Source organism: Grampus griseus (assembly GCF_964374135.1).
Source record: "Grampus griseus genome assembly, chromosome: 10".
In the NCBI taxonomy this organism is placed as follows: Eukaryota; Metazoa; Chordata; class Mammalia; order Artiodactyla; family Delphinidae; genus Grampus; species Grampus griseus.
Window position 1 is genome coordinate 103,144,397 of NC_139004.1, and position 19,763 is coordinate 103,164,159.

A 19,763-nucleotide genomic window follows, 5' to 3' on the forward strand; every position below is an offset into this window, starting at 1 on the left:
CCGTTCAGTCACCTGCAGAGGCCTGGTGCCTGTGGCAGGAATCGGGTCTGAGCCGAGTGAGCTGCGGGCCCACCCCCAGGAAGCCGGAAGTTGGTAGGCAAGCAAGAAGGTGAGGGGCAGGTGACCAGTGAGCCCAGGGGATCGCCTGACTCTGCTGGGGTGGCTTCGAGCTGAGGGGGCCTTGACCTGGGTCTGGACATGAACCTGCTGTCCAGTGAGGAGGCGGCCCAGAGCTCTGTGCCCACCTGCCATCCAGCCCTCTGCTGCCCGCGGCTCGCCCTGGCGCTCGGCTCACTGGCAGTGGGGCTTTCTGCTTCCGCGTCCTCCAGGAGCGTTTGAGGGTTTGCCTAATAAACGTCCACCTCCTGTGCGGGTCATTTCTGTGTCCAGCCTCCTCCACCTCTGCTCTCGGTGAGTCTTCAAATGCCCGGTGGTGAGAGAGGGGCCTGGCGACCCCCTCCCTGTCAGATGAAGGCCCTGCGTGTCCTCGTTGCCACAGGCCCCCGGTGCTGTGGCGGCTGCAGCTGTCTGAATTGAGTTATCATTTCCTCGTTGTTCTCTTTGACTCAACTTTCCTTTTCACTGGCGAGCTATTTTAAGAGGAAGCGTTATTCTAACTCGGGAAATGTAAAACCAGTATCAGGGGCCATCAGTGGAAGGTGACCACAGGACAAAAGAAAACCCCGGCACTGAATCCCAGCTCTGCCCTGGGCTTGCCCCCAGCCTGGGCCTGTGGCTTCTCTCTGTCCTGAGAACGGAGGCGGGTCGTGTTGGAGATCTCTTTCAGACAGACCGGCACCTCGCCCAGGGCTCCGTGCATTCAGGGTGGAATGGGAGGGATGAAGGAGTAGTAGCATCGCCCTGTGCACGTTCCCGTTCCTTGATGCTGTGCCTCCAGCCCTCCCCGGTTCAGCCTGAGCACTGCCCGCATGGGGGCCCCACAGGTTGGGAGCCCGAGGACAGGTGTGCCATCCCCGACCCCCGTGACGCGTTGCACCAACTGGGAAGCGTCGAGGCTTGCACCTTCGCTTCCAGAGACTGGTGGTCTGGCTTCTCCAGGTGCACGCATGTCCACACCACACGCCCGCGTTCACGAGTCCCCCGCGAGAGCCTGCCGCTCTCTTTTCTGTGGAACGTGACACTGCGGCAAGAGTGTCCCAGATGGCATGGGGTGCCTGCGTCACCGGTGCCGTGCATCTGGTTGGCCCCTTGGAGGATGCAGGGGAGCAGCGGCAGGCCAGAGCACCCCTGCGTGCGGCCCCTCCTCGTGGCCTGCAGGCGGCGGCTCACTGTTGGCAGCAAGAGCAAGCACAGGCCCTTTTCTGTGCAGGGAAAAGGAGCCCTGGGCTTGGAGACAGAGCTCAGAGCGCTTCCACGCAGAGACCACGTCAGTCACACTAACATCTGGCCCTGGGCTTCCCTTTTCTGAAATCTTGGGACAGCTGTGAAGCTCTTCATTAATGGACCATCCTAAAAGCCATGCCATGTGCCTTCCGCAGACCATTAGTGATTTCCCAGAAGGCCAGTTCCAAATTGATCTCGACGGCGGCCCCCGAGGAGCCCTTTGGCACGAGAACCTTTTCAGAGCCGCAGGGCCACGGCTGCCAGAAGACGCCTCTGAAGAGATCACACACGTTAATGAAGGGTCTTAATCTCCTGCCCCCTTACAGTTCAGAGCTGCTTTGCGATTGAAGATAAATCATTCCTGGAGGTTGCATCCCCCAAAGCATAGGAAATTACTTTGAGGCAGGAGGAATAATAATTTCCATATCAGTTTCGAACTTGGTTTATGGAAGGCAGTTATCCGCCTCACTTCACTGGAACCTTGAGCAGATGATAGGAGGAGGGGCTGACGTGGGAGGGGCTGAGTAATCTCGGTCAGGGCATCCAGATGCCAATTTTGCTCACTGGATTTTGGGCACTGGAACTGTCAGCTGCTAAGTACCTCAGAGGGCCCCATATTTGGTTGGTTCTGCACTTTATTGGCAGCAATAAGGCATGCAGCTGAGTTAGTGACACCCTCTCTGACCAAACTCTTTGTTGTCGCTGATGTTGCTTTCCAGTTTTATTGAGATGTGATTGACATATAGCACTGTATGAGCTTAAGGTGTGCAGCGTAATGATTTGACTTAATGGACTTAGAAATGATTATCACATTAGGTTGGTAAACATTGCTCATCTCATATAGATGGAAAAAAAAAGTTTTTTTTTCCTCCTTGTGATGAGAACTCTTAGGGTCTGCTCTCTTAACAACTTTCCTGTACCATGTACAGCAGTGGTAACTGTGGTCACCATGCTGTACATCACATCCCAGGACTTACTTATCTTATAACTGGAAGTTTGTACTTTTTGACCTGCTTCTTCCAATTCCCCCTCCTCCCACCCCCATCTTTGGTAACCACAAATCTGATCTCTTGTTCTCAGAGTTTTCTTATTTTGCTGTTGTTTCTGTTTCGGTTCCATGTATGAGTGAGAGCATGTGCTATTTGTCTTTCTCTGACTTATTTCACTTAGCATAATGCCCTGAAGGTCCATCCATATTGTTGCAAATGGTAGAATTTCCTCAGTTTTTATGGCTGAATTATATTCCACCGTATATATTGGGTTGGCCAAGAAGTCCATTTGGGGTTTTCCATAGCGTCTTGCGGCGAAACCCGAACGAACTTTTTGGCCAACCCAATATATGCCACATCTTTATCCATTCGTCTGTCGACGGACACTTAGGTTGTTTCCGTAACTTGGCGACAGTGAACAATGCTGCGGTGAACGTGGGGGTGCAGATATCTCTTGGACATAGTGTTTTCATTTCCTTTGGATATATTCTCAAGTGAAATTGCTGGATCATATGGTAGCTTTACTTTTAATGTTTGAGGAACCTCCATACTGTTCTCCACAGTGGCTGCACCAATCTACGTTCCCACCAGCAGTGTAGGAGGGCTCCCTTTTCTGCACACCCTCTCCAGCATTTGTTATTTGTAGGCTCTTTAATGGTGGCCATTCTGACCAGTGTGAGGTGGTAGCTCAGTGTGGTTCTGATTGGCATTTCCCTGATGACTAGTGGCGCTGAGCACCTTTTCATGTGCCTGTTGGCCATCCATGCATCTTCTTTGGAAAATGTCTGACCGCAGTCTTGGACCTGGTGTGTCTAGAGTGTCTGGTGCTGCAGGAAGCAATTCTGCACTCTGAGGGGTGGAGCACAGTGGCGCTTGGCCCCTAACCCTGACTGTTCTCTCCATGGTGCTTTAATGTGACCTGGCATACGTTTATTTGCTGATCATTCTGTCTCCACCAGGGTAGGGACTTTATCTAATTCAGATGTGTCCTCAGAGCCTAAGCCAGAGCCTGGTCCAGAAACCCAGCGCTCAAGTAATCTCTGTTACTGAAGAAATGAGGGGCTGAGAGCCGGGCAGCCATTGGACTGTGCCCAGTGGTCCTGTTGCTCCTCCACCTGGTGTTACAGGTGGAGTCATCGCAGCCTTCCATCCCCTTTCATGGGTCTTTGTCTTCTCTAGGGAAAAATATGTCTATGTCTGTATCTATCTACATATAGATGGATGGATGGATGGACCCTTTCATGGGGCTTCGTCTTCTCTAGGGAAAAATATGTCTGTGTCTATGTGCATATAGCTGGATGGATAGATAGATTTTTTTTTTTTTTTAAGGAAATAGATGCTCTGGGAAACATGCTGGAGGAGCCTTGCAGCATTGGAACTTTGCTCTGCAGTTCTTACCACTGTGCTTGTTAGGATCTTGCGTTAAAATGGATGTGAGGACGGTGATATCAGCTGGGGCAGGAAGACAGTAGCTGACGCCACGGGACCCACATAAAACCTGCGTCCTCCAGCACAGGCTGACTGACGGGGCTGTTGGCAGGAGAACACTCCACTACGCTGACAGTAGCCAGCTTTGTAGTGTGTGTGCTGTGTCATCTGCACTGCCGGTCCTGTGTTATCCTCGTTTCACACGGGAGGAAGCAGAGAATTCAGCAAGTTGCCCACCGTTGCAGTTAGGGAACAGCAGAGCCTGGGTGTGAACGCACATCAGCTTGCACCTGCATGTGTGAAGGGATCTCGTACACGAGGGTCTGCGTTTGTTAAGGTTCAGCCTGAGTGTTGTGAAAAAGAAACATGGTGCTCATGTAAGATGGAGGTCTATGTCTCTCTCCATCACCAGTCCAGGGGTCCACACGGCCACTCAGGGCACAAGTCCCTCCCGCCTTGTTGCCCCACCCTCCAAGGGTTTGGGGGCTTCCAAGAAGCCCAGTTCACTGTCTCTGCTGGTAATGTAGCTGGGAGATGAGCTGTCGGCCACCAAACAGGGAAGAGTAAAGAGGCTGAGTCACGATTGCACTCATCCTTCACTCCCCTTCATTTGCCCGTCTCACCCTAAGGGAGGACTTGAGGCTGGTAGCTGGTCACATACAGTTGGCAAAATGCAGTCCGTACGCATAATCTCTTTCATCTTCTCGCCACCCCCCCAAAAGGGGCGGGTAGGTCCATGCTGGTGAGGGCTGGAGCCATGAGCTGGGGCCCTCGGGGATCCTGGTGGGATGGGCAGAGCACAGGTTCAAGGTCAGGTGGATCCAGATTCTACTTCTGACTCTTCTTTTTTTTTTTTGAAAAAAATTATTTATTTATTTATTTATTTATGGCTCTGTTGGGTCTTCATTTCTGTGCGTGGGCTTTCTCTAGTTGCAGTGAGCGGGGGCCACTCTTCATTGGCCCGCGGTGCGCGGACATCTCACTGTCGTGGCCTCTCTTGTTGCGGAGCACAAGCTCCAGACGCGCAGGCTCAGTAGTTGTGGCTCACGGGCCTAGTTGCTCCGCGGCATGTGGGATCTTCCCAGACCAGGGCTCGAACCCGTGTCCCCTGCACTGGCAGGCGGACTCTCAACCACTGCGCCACCAGGGAAGCCCAACTTCTGATGCTTCTGATTGCTAGTGCGTAACTTCAGCTCTTTGAGTCTCCGTTTTCTCCTTTGCAAAATTGGCTACTTATGTCACAGGACTCCTGGGAAGAGTCTGCTGGGATGAAGCGTATGGCTTTGGGTAAGTGGACGGCCCCAGGCGTATTTCCTTCCCTCTGGCTGCTTCGGAGCCCCTGGTCCCTGACCGTTTGCCCCGCGTGTTTGACGACGTCCGAGGCAGCCCTGCCTGTCCCTTGCATCGTGGGCACTCTGCCAGCCCTTGTCCTGAGCCTTGTTACCTGTGGTCCTGTGACTCCTCCCACCGCCCACTTGCTCTGCCCATGGTGTCTCTTGGCCACTCCCCGGCTGGGCTGCGTCGTCCGTGGCCTCAGCTCCCTGCGGCCGCCCTGACCACCCATGTCCTCCCCAGACCCCCGTGGCTGGGGCACCCTGGGAGGGCCTGGAGCAGAGCCTCTTAGGACAGGCAGAGGTGCAGAGCCCAGACAGGGGCCTGGCAGAGGAGAGGGCCCAGCGAAGGCGCAGGTGTCAGCACGCCAGAAAGCTGGGGTTTGTGTTGGCACAGATTGGAGTGGGAGGGCTGGGGGCAGGGTGTGGAGTTGGAGGCTGTTGTGATCCTTGATCTGGGGGAACGGGGGCCGGGGGTGGTAGCAGAAGGGGTGGAGAGAGCGCACATGAGAGGTGAGGCCCATCTCGGGGGGTCAGGCCCGGGGCTCCGTGTCCAGAGGCTGCAGGGGTGGCCGGCACGGCCGCAGAGGTAGGCCTGGGGCTCAAAGCAAAGGCTGAGCTGGAGGCCGGCTGCCTGTGACGCGCGCCCAGGATGCACCTTGAGCACCGGAGGCTCAGGGGGCCGGCGAGGAGTCCACACCTGTCTTTTCACCTAAATCGAACTTCCCACCTGAACCCAAAGTACTCTCTGCTGGAATGAGCAAGTTTTCCTTCAAAGTTGATGGAATCTATCAACATAGTGAGCGGCTTGCTCTGTGCCGGGCGTGTTCTTTTGTTTTTTTTTTATAAATTTATTTATTTTTTGGCTGCATTGGGTCTTCGTTGCTGCGCACTGGCTTTCTCTAGTTGCGGCGAGTAGGGGCTACTCTCTGTTGCGGTGTGCGGGCTTCTCATGGTGGCTTCTCTTGCTGCGGAGCCTGGGCTCTAGGCACGCGGGCTTCAGTAGTTGTGGCACACAGGCTCAGTAGTCGTGGCTCGTGGGCTCTAGAGCGCAGGCTCAGCAGCTGTGGTGCACGGGCTTCGTTGCTCCGCGGCATGTGGGATCTTCCCAGACCAGGGCTCGAACCCACGTGTCCTGCATTGGCAGGCGGATTCTTAACCACTGCGCCTCCAGGGAAATCCCATTTTGTCTTGTTTTCAATTGTACGCTGTTTTCCTAAGCTGGTATATTTTAGGATATTAGTGATATTCAGAATACGTAAAATCGTAGGTATGTAAGTAAGGAGTTAGAGACAATTATAATAAAAGGATGGTGTCAGATCTCAGTCTTTTTGCCCCAGGGTTCTGCTTTCAGAGGGCTTCCAGCTCAGAAAAAGGCTGTGTGCAGAGCAAGACTAGATCGAGTCTTGAAAGGTCAAGGGACATATCACGTAGGAGATGTGGTAGTCCTGTGCATCCTTGAGACACCTTGCTTTGCCTGCAGACATTAAGGCTGTGGGCTGGCGAGGAACCTCAGCCTTGCTCTGCCAGGCCCAGGTCTTCTCGGGGACAGCCACACGGGGCGGAGGGCTGAGGGGAGCCAACCAGGAGAAGCTGGCAGAGCCCCAGGAGTGCGTGTGCTGGAAGCAGAGTGGTGAGCAGTCTGGGGATAACGTCCTCTGCAGAGAGACGAGGACAGTGGGGCTGGGGGCCAGGCTGGTGCGGACCCCCCATGCCCGGTGACGGGGCGGCACCGCATGCTGCTCCCTGCTGGCCCTGACTGCAGGCACACCTGTCAGTCGCAGGAGCCCAAGGGCTCTGCGGAGTAGGTGAGATATCACATTAGCAGGCTAGGTAAGCCCGGCACACGGGTGGCCCGGGGGGGATGCGATAAGTGCCCGAAGAGAGATGTTAGCAGTGTGATAAGTTACGGATTAAAAATGCATCAGACTGTCCATCGCCCTCTGCTTCAAGCTGGTTGATGCTGGATTTGCTTTTGCACATTTGTATGGAAACACACCTTTGGTGTGGCCTGTGATTTCCTAGTTGACTGACTTCAGGGCAGGCCAACTTTGGGATTTCATTATCCTTGCACAGGGAAACCTTTGCTGAGTGGGGTCAGTGCTGGAAGAGTGGCTGCTCCAGGCGTCCTGTGACACCTCCCGGGGCACCATCGGCTTCCATGTGTTGCTGTCTGGAGGGTTGTGTGACAGTGTTCCTTCGATGGCCCAGGAATCAAGGAGCTCTGGTCTCAAACTAAATGCAGCCCCATCACTGTCGTGATGCTGGGAGGCCAGACCCCGATTTTGGAACCCATGTGCAGTGGTTTCACGGTACTCATTCGTGAAGCCCGCGCTGAATGCAGAAGGACCAGTTGCAGGTCCACAGAATGCGAGAGCCTTGATGCTCCAAGTGGTGGTGACATCATCCTGGGGGAATTAGGAATTGAAGCTGTTCAGAACCAGCCTTTTCAAAACCAGGACCCAGTGTAGGAACACAGTATGAGTCCTGAGTGTGGAGCTGAAAAGGCTCAGAGGCTTCCTGGGTTCAGCAGAACAGGGAGCTGTGGTTGATTAGTGATGTCTGCTCTGGATGCAGGAGGGATGTTTATCGTCTGACCATTTCCTGGGTGCTTCCCAGGTGCGGGCGCAGTGCTGGGGGGCCTTCTCAGGTGTTCTGTCCGTTCACTCACAGCAGCTCTGGAAGTAGGTGGGGCTGCACTTCCTGCAGGAAACTTCATGGAAAGACGTTGAGGAATCAAAAGAGGGGTCCAAAATGGAACATAAGTGTGATTACAATTATAAACCATAATTACAGCTGTAAGTTGTAATTATAAATTTATAATTAACTTACAAATAATGAAAAACAAAATTTAATGTCTGTGGAGAGGGAGAACCTGGAAGGAAATGTAATGTTCCTGACAGTGTCACTCGGTGGTGGGATTATGGATGGATTTGATTTTTCTTTATGCGTGTCTGTATTTTTCCATTTTTCAAAATGACCCATATTCCTTTTTCAAACTTACATAAATTATGTGTGGGGGGTGTGTGTGTGTGTGCGTTTTTTCATATTATACTTGTGGAGGTTTGGTGGCCTTTGTCCCTTCATAAATTCACCAGGAGCATTAATTACTCCTCCTCCTGTGAGCCTTGGTGGCTCCCTAGGGGTAGTTCCGCACCTTTTGCTTCAGCTGGACTAAAAGGTTTTGGCAGGACCGTCACAATTGCCCCTTAGTTCTTGATACTGGGCACATCTTGACCTTTTTCAAAAAGGATGAGCAAAAGATGAAAATCACCAGAAATCCAGACTTTACAGCTCCACAGGAGGGCATCCTTCTGAGGACTCAAGGAAACGTATTATCAGGTAGCTTTGCTACAAGAAATTTAGAAACTTTCCAATAACTTCCAACAGGATCCAGGAAGACTTGGCTGTAAAACATTCTGTACAATAAGAATGGGCACTTACGGAGAGGGAATAAGCTGAAATCTGAGAAGGCTCCCGGAGATCCAGAGCTTTTCCAGCCTGGGGGATGCGGTTGTGCACACAGAGTGCAGAGCCCAGCCCCTGGCACACAGGCACTCAAAATAGCCCTTCTTATCATTTGTAAAATCAAACTATGCTATGACGTACACACACACATTACCTGTTTTTAATGTTTTAGTAGCGCCGGCATATGGGGATTTAGGCTAAGTGGGGTTTTTGAAACCACCCCGTGGTGCAGATCTGCCAAAGCAGGCCCTTCCTCCCGTGGACATGCGTGGGTTGCAGTGAGAGCTGCTGAGCCAGCCGAGGCCCCGGGCGGCTGTCGTCCTGCTGCACGCCTGCTTCCACTCGGCTGCTTTATTTCTTTGGTGGGAGCCACTCTTGTTAGCGTGTTGGAGCTGGGAAGACTTCTGGCTGGCTGGCAGCCGTGGGGCGTGGAGAGGTCCTGCAGCCTGGGGTGGGCTGACAGTCCAGCACTGCTCCCGTGTCCAAATGACTCGAGTCGTGACCTCCTGTTGGCTTTAGGTCCATTTTGGGCACAGGTGGGGCTGCTTATGTGTAGAATACCCAGAGTGGAAGACCAGGAGGTGACCTGCCTGGTAACCGAATGGCTGTGTGGAGCAGGAGCTGCACGTGCAAGCACCCTGGTGTGTTCCCAGGTGGCCCGGCTCACGCAGCGCTGCCGTGGGCTGAACAGGGAGAGGAAGCCGAGCGCCACGTGCTGGGCAGGCACCTTGAGGGCGTCGTCATTTACACCTCTGCGAGGCAGGGATTGCGTTTCCCTTTTTACGGGTACCTACCCGAGTGACTTTCTCAGATGGCGGAGGTGGGGTCCGAGCTCAGGGAGAGCTGATTTTTAAAGCTCACCCCTTTTTGGTGACTCTAGGTTTTCTGTGCGGCCTTCCCGTCAGGTCTTACAGAAGGACGTTTGTGGACCACAGCCATGTTTTTCTGCAACGTTACTGGTCTGTGAGATAAAAATAAAGTGAATGGATTGATTTAGCACGAGTTTCTTAAAGCCAGGTCCGTAGCCGTCGGTCTCCATAGAGAGAGATGTGTGGACTTGGCTCCCTGAGCGGCCCCAGGCACAATGCACTCGAAAGGACAGGGCCCTGGCCCCTCCTTCCCGCGAGGACGGAGCATCAGCAGGTGGAACCAGTTGCAGTGTGAAGAATTTCCGTGAAAGTGAGGGAAAAACTCCTGGCCTCAGGAGTTCAGTGCTGGGGTGAGCGGGCCGCATGGTGTCCTGGGGGCGCAGTAAGCAGGGAGCTCATTCAGCAGGATGACTCGACCTCACTCAGCAGATAAGAATTTCTCCGCTTCTGTGTCTTGGGACAGCTAAGAGATGCAGAAGACACCTCCAGCCTAGAGACAGACATAACCAGCCGCCACTGTGTGGAGTAACCAGGGCGTGGACATTAGCTCTGGCTGCGCAGTGGTCACCCTGGAGGCTGCAGGGTGCTTTGAACCAGGAGGGCACACAGCCCAGAGGGGAAGGGGGGCGGGCGGCTCTGTCTGCAGGGCGTGTGGGTGCGCAGGATGAGCCTTCAGCTCACTAGATCTGGCCTTTCGGGCGACGCGGAAACAAGCTCGTGGTGAAGGGTACAGCTCAGAGCGCGGGGATGTGGGGAAGCTCGGTGCTCTCCGCTCAGCTTGTCTTCTGTTTCTGGGAGCGTCTTGGTATTGGGTGGGGGGCATGCGCGTCATCGAAAGGAAGCGGAAGAGGGCCTCACAGGGGCTCGCCGGCCACGCCTTACACGTGCACTCTGGGGACCCGGCCACGCTCTCCAGCGGGGAAGGCAGGAGCCAGCGGCCTGGAGGACCAGGGTCACATCAGAGCAGGAGGGAAGGGGGTGGGGAGTGGGGGCCCAGGCGGGAGGAGAAGTCACACGGGCAGCAGGCGGGCAGCCCAGGCGTCCACTCTGGAGGCTCTGGGAAGGCAGCACCACGGGTTACTCATGGCCTTCAGCCCCGCTTCGTGCTCCTAAGTCCAGTGAGTCAGGGAAGCGAAGGGCCTGCTGCGCTCATCTCAGGGTTATCGACTCAGAGCAGACCTTGCGTAGGTATCCTGCAGTCTCCCACTACTGCCCAGGGCGAGGGCCTTCGGGACGCCACCTGACTGCACATCTGGATGTGGCCACGTGGTGTCTTCCCCTTATCGTGTGGTCCCACAGTGGCCCAGCGTGCAGGTTCAAAACTTACAGCTCTGTGACCCCAGGAGAGCTGCTTAGCCTCTCGGGGCCCCACTTTTCTCATCTGTAAAATGGGGAGTCTAGCGGTGCCCACCTCTGGGTTTTTGTGAGCCCTGAGTGAGCTAGCGCCCAGCACACTTAGACCAGTATCTGGCCAAAGTAAATACCAGCTGTCAGCACTGGCTGTTACATAACGCCTGACTGCCCCCCGCGTCCTGCTGGGTTATTTTCCATAAATTCTCTCAATCATTCCTCACAAGGCCCGGGAGATAGGCATTATCGATCTGTTTTACAAACGAGAGGTCTATTTCTAGTTCCCTCTGTGAAGTTTTAGACCCCCTTCACTGGCTCTGTTCTATTTCTGTCCCTGCTGCACACTGTTCACGCTGTGGGAGCCCTGCCAGGGAGGAGGAACCGAGTCCTCCGGCAGCTGGGTTTGGACTCTGCAGAGCCCGGCGTGCTCCCGCTCTCGTTATGGGGAAGGGGTCCAAGCCAGCCTCACAGTCCCACCCGCAGGCCTGGTGACACATGCGCTGGGTTTTTTTGTTTGTTTGTATTTTTTAAGGCTGCGTTGGGTCTTCGTTGCTGCGCGCGGGCTTTCTCTGGTCGAGTTGCGGTGAGCGGGGGCTACTCTTCACTGCAGAGCACTGGTTTCTCATTGGGGTGGCTTCTCTTGTTGTGGAGCACGGGCTCTAGGCACACGGGCTTCAGTAGTTGTGGCGCACGGGCTCAGTTGCTCCGTGGCATGTGGGATCCTCCCGGACCAGGGCTCGAACCCGTGTCCCCTGCATTGGCAGGCGGATTCTCAACCACTGCGCCACCAGGGAAGCCCCAGGGGAATTTTTTTACGTCATAAACCTTGGCAGTAACGAGCGTGGTGGATGTGGATGCTGCTGTGTCCATCTAGTTTTCTGAGCGGGACGCCTTGGAAATAAGCAAGTGCAGCCCCTGAAGAGGCAGGAGGAGCCCCTCGCGCCCCCTGCACTGGGGACGTTATGAGGGTCAGCGGGCTGGTGCCCACAAAGCCTGCCGCTTCCTGGGTCAGGTGACCCCACCTGAGCTGCTGCCTGCTGGTGCAAACATCTACTGTGTCCCTCTGACCAAAAATCTCCTCCAAGAAATCCTTGTTTTTTTTTTTTTTTTTTTCCCTAATAAAATAAAATAATAAAACGAGCAGAACATCTCTTCAGCTGGGCAGTCAGTTCTTCCTCTGATGAGTCAGCATGTCTGGGAGAAGGGTGAGCAGGAAGGAGGCTGACGTTTTCTCCTTCAGCCAGGCCAGGCCCAGTGTTTTACGTTGGTCCCCTTCGTTCTCCCGACGGCCGTGTGCCCACCCTGCAGGTGTGCAGACGGAGGTGGGAGCGGGTCTCAGCCGAGGCCGAAGTCCTGCAGGAAATAGGTGGGGATGAGTCCTTTGCATCCCAGCACCGGTCTCTGTCTTCGAAGCACGTGAGGCTGCTGGCCCGTTTCCCGCCCACCCTTCCAGGGGCCTCTGCACAGTGTGGGTCCATGAATGGGCTCGCTGTCCAGCAGGTGAGTGAGGCAGAGCCCATGACAGGGGCTGCAGAGCCCCTCAGCGTATTTTCACATACCTTCTCTCATCTCATCTCCAACCCCATCGAGGAGGCGCCAGTGCCCCCGTTTCACAGGTGGAGAAACCGAGGCCCACAGAGGTGCAGGAGCCAGCTCACGGGGGCTGCAGCGTGAACCGGCCTCCAGGCTGCAAGTAGGACCCCCTGTGCCGTCGGAGAAACATCCTCACCGAGGACAGTGCCAGGCAGGACCCAGAGCCTTCCACACCTGTTTTCTTGTTTACCTTGCGATTCCTCTGTGGTCAGTGGTTTTAGGATTGTCCCCCTTTTACAGCTGAGAAAACTGAGCCCCAGAGAGGTCAGTCACTTAAACAATGAACAAGCAGAGGAATAAAGAGAATCGGTTATTTGATGGAGGGCGAGTTCCGCTTTGTCAAACCCAGGCACAGGTAGAGCGGCTGGCTTGTAAATGCCGAGGAGCTCCGCAGCGTGCTCATCTCAGGGGCGGCACGTGCTTTACTGGGAGCTGCCCCGCCTCCCAGGCTGGATGCCAGGCAGGCCATCTCCCCCCCGGGGCCGGGCCGACAGTCGCCCTCTCCCGGAATGGGAGCGACTGGCTCCCGACTGGCCGCAGCCGGCGAAGAAGTTCCAGGAAGAAGATCCTCGCCAGCGTCTTCTGGAGCCTCGTTCCCGCCGCTGCGGGTATTGCCTTGTCTGCATAAACGGCCTCGCCGACGTTCCGCTGCCGTCCTTTGTCGGGGATGCAAACACGAGGGGAGGAAGGAGGGAGGGGATCGCCTTCCCTGGCACCTGCTGGGGGCCTGGCCACGCGGGTTCCTCGGCAGACGTCGTCCCCTGCCTCCCTGCTCTGTTGTCCACAGCAGCTCCGGGGGCTTCAGGAAGTCAGATCGGGTCACTGCCCTGCTCGGTCCCACCCTCTGCATGCAGAACCCCCGGCTCTTCGCAGCAACGTCCACATGGGAGGCCTTCTCTCTGGGCCTGGGGTGGGCAGGACCCTGCAAAGGACAGCTCTCATTCCCACCACGCCTGTCTCTTTCTCGGCCTGCCTTCCCGGCCGCTCCCTCCAGGGCGGATCAGGCTCCCTGCAGCCCCGCTGTGTGTTCACGGTGCTTCTCACAGCACACGCTGACACCTGTGTTCTCTGCTGAGGCCTGTCTTTCCCACTGGACTGTCAGCTGTGTGAGGGCAGGGGCAGTGCTGTTCGTCCGTCTCGTGTCCCTGGGGCCTGGCACGTGGTTAAGCCTTGAGTCAGTATTTCTGGGTGATCTCAGTCAAAGGACTGCCGTTGCTGCCATCCTGTGAGTGGCTAGGGGCCTTGCCCGGGGTCACGAGCGGCAATGCCGGGAATCAAACCAAGTTGTCCTGGCTTCAGACGTTGCTCCCTGTTCACAGCCTTGAGTGAGGCTGGTGTTTATTTACTTGGCATGCTGGTTCCACAGTGCTGTTTCCCAGAGCTGAAATGTAATCACGGGGTCTCGTGAAACCCCAAAGGAGCAATGCCAAGTGACGGCCAGCATGCAGTGGTGAATGTGCTGGGGGGTTCCCTTTTCCCCAGAGACACAGCGTAAACACGCAGCTCGGGAAATGGCTGGATGTTCCCGTGGCAGCGAGGTGGGGACCTGGGAGGGGCTGGGGCCCGGCCTCAGGTTTAGATCGCAGGACGGGACAGTGAGCAGGGGCTCCACCTACAGCAGGCCTGGGGGTGGGGGAGGCAGGAAGGTCTCCTGACGGGTGGGTGGGGCGAGGCAGAGGGACACCCCGGGCATGAGGTCTGAGCCTGTGGGATGCGGTGGGCAGAGGGATCCAGGCTCCAGGGGTCTTGCAGCGTGTCAGCACATCCTTCCTAAGCTCCTGTGTGTGCCGGCATGTTCCTCAGCTGAGAACTTGGGCATAAATGAGATCAGTGAGACCTCTGCTCTGGAGAGTACGTGCCGGCCAGGGGTCGGGGAGGCAAAGCAAAGCGTGGCCGTGGGCCAGTGATTCAGATGGTGTCGCGTGCTGAAGGGACCCTTCACCTGAGGTGGTCAGAAAAGGCCTGAGACCCAAGCACAGTCAGAAAAGAGGGGTCCCCAGAGAGGCCTCAGTTGGCGCAGGGGTTCCGTGCCGGCGCCCACCTGCCTGGCTCTCGGGAGTCGACTGTGTACACCTCTCCCCAGCACCGTGTCCAGTGGTGTCACGTTAATAACTTGAAATCCACTGTGCTGAGAGCATTTACACCGTGGAAACTGGCAAACCCTACAAATGAGGACCACTCCCTACGGTTATTAAACATTTAGCAGTGCGCCCCGATCTGCTTATCTGAGTGCTAGGAAGAAGGGTAGCCCTCGGCCGAGGGGAGAAGGGAGATGAGGGCCTGACCACGGGGCCTGTAGCTTCTCTCTGACGCAGCGAGAAGTCTCATGTGACTGGATCTTCACTTTGCTAGACGCATTCTACAAAATAAAGGCTCAGGTCCAGGGAGCAGGGAAGTGTGGGGAGCAGGAGGGCAGACTGATGTTTCAGAATTGGGGTCCAGGTGAGAGCTGAAACTAGCAACTAAGGGGAACCCACTCAATGGCAGCAGCAGCTTAGGACCAGTCGAGGCCAGTGCCGGAGGACGTGTCTGTGGAGAAGCCTGGCCTGGGTCTGGGGGAGGCGAACGTGCAGGTGCTGCCCATCTGTGCGTGCGTGCGTGTGTGTGTGTGTGTGTGTGGCGGCAGCATGCCTCAGAAGCCTCTACAGCGATCCAGATAAGCCTGTGGTTTACCCAGCATGTCCCTCCGGGAGATAAGTGGCCCCAAAAGTCTCCATGCCAGAAGGGCTGCTTTCTCGCCACTGGGGATCCCACGTGGCGTCTGAGCAGCATCGTTGGCCGTACTGCACGTGGTGAGAGGTGCTTCTCTGCCTCGGCCACACAGCGGAACCTCTGGGGCACTCTCCCACCCAGACCAGTTAACCAGAGCAGCTTCCGGGGGTGGGACACAGCCTTGGCACTTTGGAAGGCTCTGCAGGTGATTTCAGGTGTGGCCCGAGTTGAGAACCGCTGGGGGAGAAGTTGTTCCTGTACAGTAAGAGCACCCGTTCTCCCACACGTTGTGTCCAGGCTGGGTTCTGTTAACAGACAGTTCCAGGCATGGTGGCAGTGATGCCGTGTGCCACTCCTGTGGATGCAAACTGAGACCCTGAAGTCCTCCTCCACCCAGTGGATCCTGGCCGCAGGGAGAGGCTGGCTGTCACGTGACCCGGCTTGTCTGTCCGCGTTAGCTGTGGGCTGAATTAATCCAGCAGCTGCCACGTTCCCCAAGGATGTTAAAGTGCTTGAGCTGCCCCTTCTGGGAGCACAGCCCCTCGTGCCGACGGCAGATGATGGCTCTTTAGAGGTTCCAGCCATGCTCTGGGTAGCTGAGGGACATCCCATCAGCCGACCCCGGAAGTGTCAGGTAGGCAGGTGTAATCTGCCCAGATTGACGTCTGATCAAGCAGAGGTGGCTGGACATTCCGTGGAGCAGTGAAGAGGGTGTGAGATGTCTGCTGTATTTTAGGAAAAGGGCAGGGAGGACAGATGCAGAAGGAAACTGAGGTTAGTGCTGGGGCTTTGTGTGCTGCTCAGAGAATAAAATGCGGGGTGCAGAGGGGAGCTGCAGAGAGAACCCAGGAGTCTGCTCGCTCACCACGTATGTGCCAGTGCCACTAGGCTGGGGCAGCAAGGTGGACAAGGCTTCTGGCCTCTTGAGCTGACCTCGAAGTGGAGGAGAGAGCCAGGAACCGAGTGAGCAAGTGAATAGCAAAGCAGTGGCAAACTGTGACGTGCAGTGTGGGCCCAGTGTAAACAAGGACAAACTGTGATGTGTAGTGAGGGCCCAGTGTAAACAAGGGCAAAGTGTGAGGTGCAATGAGGACCCAGTGCAAACAAGGGCAAAGTGTGACGTGCAGTGAGGGCCCAGTATAAACAAGGGCAAACTGTGATGTGCAATGAGGGCCCAGTGCAAACAAGGGCAAACTGTGATGTGCAATGAGGGCCCAGTGTAGGTCAGAAAGGTCAGAGGGACAGAGGCCGCTCCAGGAGACGTCTTCCATGAGTCCCAGGCACGAGGAGCAGCCATGGGAGGTCTGGGGGAGGATGCTCCGGGGAGACGCGCCAAAGACCCTGAGGTGGGAGGAGCTGGTGCTGCTGAAGAATGGCCGGAAGCTCCTCGCGAGGACGGGCGGTGAGCAGGAAGGGGCCGAGGAGTGGTGAGACAGGAAGGGACAGGGCGACCTGTACTCTGGGCCTGCTGGTTGCCCGCTGGAGACCTGGAAGCCGGGTGGTGACATGCTCTGCTCTACATTTTACCCAGTTGTGTGACCTCTCTGGTTTTCACTCTCAGCTGTAAAGAAGGTAAGGGTAGGATGATTATGAGGGTTAGAAACCTGTATGTGGACTTAGCGGAGGAACTGTCACATGGTGAATGCTCCGTGAAAGGGCAGCTGCTTTCCTCCCCCTCCTGCCCCCTCTCCCTCCGCCCTCGTCTTTATGGGCGTGGCTCACAGGAGTTCCTCCCTCCCCTGAAGGGGACTCTAGCCTCCCTGGGCTGCATGCTGAGTACTAGACTGGGCAGTTGTATATTCAAGAATCTGAGTGCCCTCCTGTAACCCTCCACTGCTGGGTCACTCTGGGGTGAGCCGCGGTGTGATGGGGGCTGCTGTCTGTGTCCGCAGGTGGGCTCACCACATGGAAGGCTTTCGGCGGCTGGGGGACTGGGCGCCCAGCCAGGCTCTGCTTCCAGGCCTGAGGCTTCCACCGCACAGATCTTGGGTGCGAGATACCGTGTTTATTTCAGAACGTCACAGCCTCTTCCTTCCTTCCTTCCTTCATTCATTCAAACCGCATTTGCAGAGTGCCAGCTGTAGCTCAAAACCGTGCCAGCCACAAAGAGGCAGCGAGAGGGAGAGAGGGAGAGAGAGAGTGAGTCAGTGTGTCCTCAAGGAGGTTACAGCCAGCGGGGAGGGCAGCAAGCCGCTTGGCCCCTGCTGGGAAGAGAGTGTGGAGCCCAGAGGAAGCTGTGGAATCTCCCTCAGAGGAGGGGCCCTGAGCGGGGCCTGGAAGGGAGGGAGGAGGGAGCCAGGTGGGCAAAGGGGGGAAGGGGAGAAAAGGTGCACACGGAGCACAAACTCCAGCAGCTGAGGGCAAGCACGTGCGAATGGAGTTATCCGCACGACAGTGGGAAGAGCTGTCTGTCGGCACAGGTGACAGAAAACCCAGTGCCTGCACGGCACAGCCAGGAGCAGGGCTGGGAGTGTGCTGGCTTCAGCTCTGGCTGGGTTCAGGGCCCAGACAACACCGTTAGGACTGGGTTCCCCCTACGTGCCTCTCCTCTCTTGGGTTGACCTGTCCTCTAGGGTCGGCTCCTCCTGGACCCATTCACTTGGCTGGAGCCACTTGAGCCAGTGACTGCGGCTGCGACCCTGGTGCCCTGATTGGCTCAGGTCTGGCCCCTTGGGTGGGGCCGATGGAGGACCCGCCATACGCCAGCACCTGCAGAAGTGAGCTCCCGGGACTCCCTCAGCCCCCGGCTAGAGACACTGTTGTGGTGACTGTTATATAGGAACCGGCTCCGTTCTGGGTGACCCTGAAGCCCATGTTTTAACAGCGTGCCCTCTCACTTAGACCCGTGATTTAGTGTTTGACTCTCCGCTGATGTTGCCGGAGCCCTGCCCTGCCCTGGACACGGCCTCCATGGCCTGCACCTTCCTAACAGCCGTCTCTCATCCCTGCAGGGCCCTGGTCTTTGTGTCCCACGGAGCGGGGGAGCACTGTGGCCGCTACGACGAGCTGGCTCGGATGCTGGTGGGGCTGGAGCTGCTGGTGTTCGCCCACGACCATGGTGAGTAGCCCGGGGCTGAGCCCCCGCTCCGGGGCGCCCCCTTCCAGTCCTCCCTCCTCCTCAGTTTTCCACTTCTGATTCGTGCACTGAAACTGGGAAAAGACGTTCTCCACCGGATGTTTGTAAGTAAAAAATGTGCAGTTATGTAAACAAAAAATGTGTCTGACCAGCAGTTTCTGTTGAGTGTGGGATTGAATGCAGGCTGATTAGAAACCTCCACTGAAAAGCCCCCGAGTCGGGATGTGTTTGTGTAAGAACTTGCCGCAGGCCAAGTCACCCTCTCTCACGTTTATAAAGCGCTCTCTGCACAGAACGGGCCCTGGTTTCCCCCACAGGACTTCAGACAATGCCATGCTCTCAGCGCGAGTGCCGTACACAGCCCAGCGCGGCCTCAGGATGCTTCCAAAGCATTCAGACCAGAACAGTAAGGGTCTCAAGGGCCGTGTGGTCATGAGAAAACCCCGAACACGGGCACATTCACAAGCACATACAGATGCACGCACACATGTACACACACGTCCCCAGGCCAAGTCTTTGATTCTTCATCCGTAACAAAATCCATAGTAACCATCAGAATTTGTTGCCTAAATCAGTATGTAGTTCCTTAATCGTTTGGGTGACCTTCTCTGTGGCTGGAAAGGCTCCCAGTCGAGATCTTTCTTTGTCTAACAGTCTGAAGAATGAAGCGTTCCTTGTGATGGACCATGGTGACTTCTCACCGCTTCAATGTAGAAAGCTATCATCCTGGCCCAGATCCAGAAACGTTGCTTCCGTTTTATCTGATAGGGAAATAATTAAGTGAAAAGAGGGGCAGGGGCGAAGTGACAGGCCTGGGAGTCCTTGCGACAGGAGGGAAAGCTTGCCTGGGGCGTTTTATATATAAGGAACTGCAGTTTGGTCTACCAAGAGCCCTTTTTCAGCCAGATTTGTGCAAGGGTCCTCATAACTGAGAATATTGGCTAAATTCTTTCTTACTATGGTCATAATGTTCTGTAGTGCTTTGCAAACAGTCCCAGTGATATTTGTGAGACTGTTTGAGAGAGAATATTCGAGGATTATCCTGATTTTCACTGTGGGACTGTCATTATTTACTTTGACACCTTCTACACTGTAAGGCCCATGATAGGAATGACTTTTTTCCTATCGCATTTGTCTCTGTTAACGTTTGGTGAAGTGAGCTGAACAACATGGGGGCATTCTGAAAGAAAAGAATGTTTGTACTATGCAAACACGAAACACCTCCAACGGAATTTTAAGTTACCTGCTTTTAATCTTGAGGTCAACTACCCTCTTATCAGCTGCCTTTGGCCAAATCTGTGGGGAGGAGTAACTGTCGTGCCTTATTTATGTTGTCTGGCCGTAGAAGTTTGAAAAACAATATGAAAAGCCTTCTTTTTTAGACTAAAGAGAGAAAAGAAACAGCCTGCCTTTTGGTGTTTCCAAATTACCATCCAGATCTGAGGCCTGGCTCTCTGTGACAGTCTGAATATAGCTCAAAGCTGGTTGTTTGCGTTCACCTGTTTTAAGTTCCTTGATTGATCAGTTTCTTCCAGTGACTCATGGGAAATCTCTCTGGCAAGTGCCTGTGGGAGGTGTTTTATTCAAGAAATGAACCCAGTGT

General features: G+C 55.4%; 1 protein-coding gene across 3 annotated transcripts in view; it reads left to right on the top strand.

Annotated features, from left to right (window-relative positions):
* MGLL (monoglyceride lipase) overlaps positions 1-19,763 on the top strand; it is a 101,738-nt gene that overhangs the window by 17,577 nt on the left and 64,398 nt on the right. For 2 of the 3 annotated variants that reach the window (XM_082663940.1, XM_082663939.1), the window contains exon 3: positions 18,036-18,142. In XM_082663940.1, coding sequence (XP_082520066.1) covers positions 18,036-18,142 — 107 coding nt within the window. Of the gene's footprint in view, positions 1-16,358; positions 16,487-18,035; positions 18,143-19,763 lie in introns of those variants that run through there. The other variant, XM_082663941.1, reaches the window with a different exon arrangement.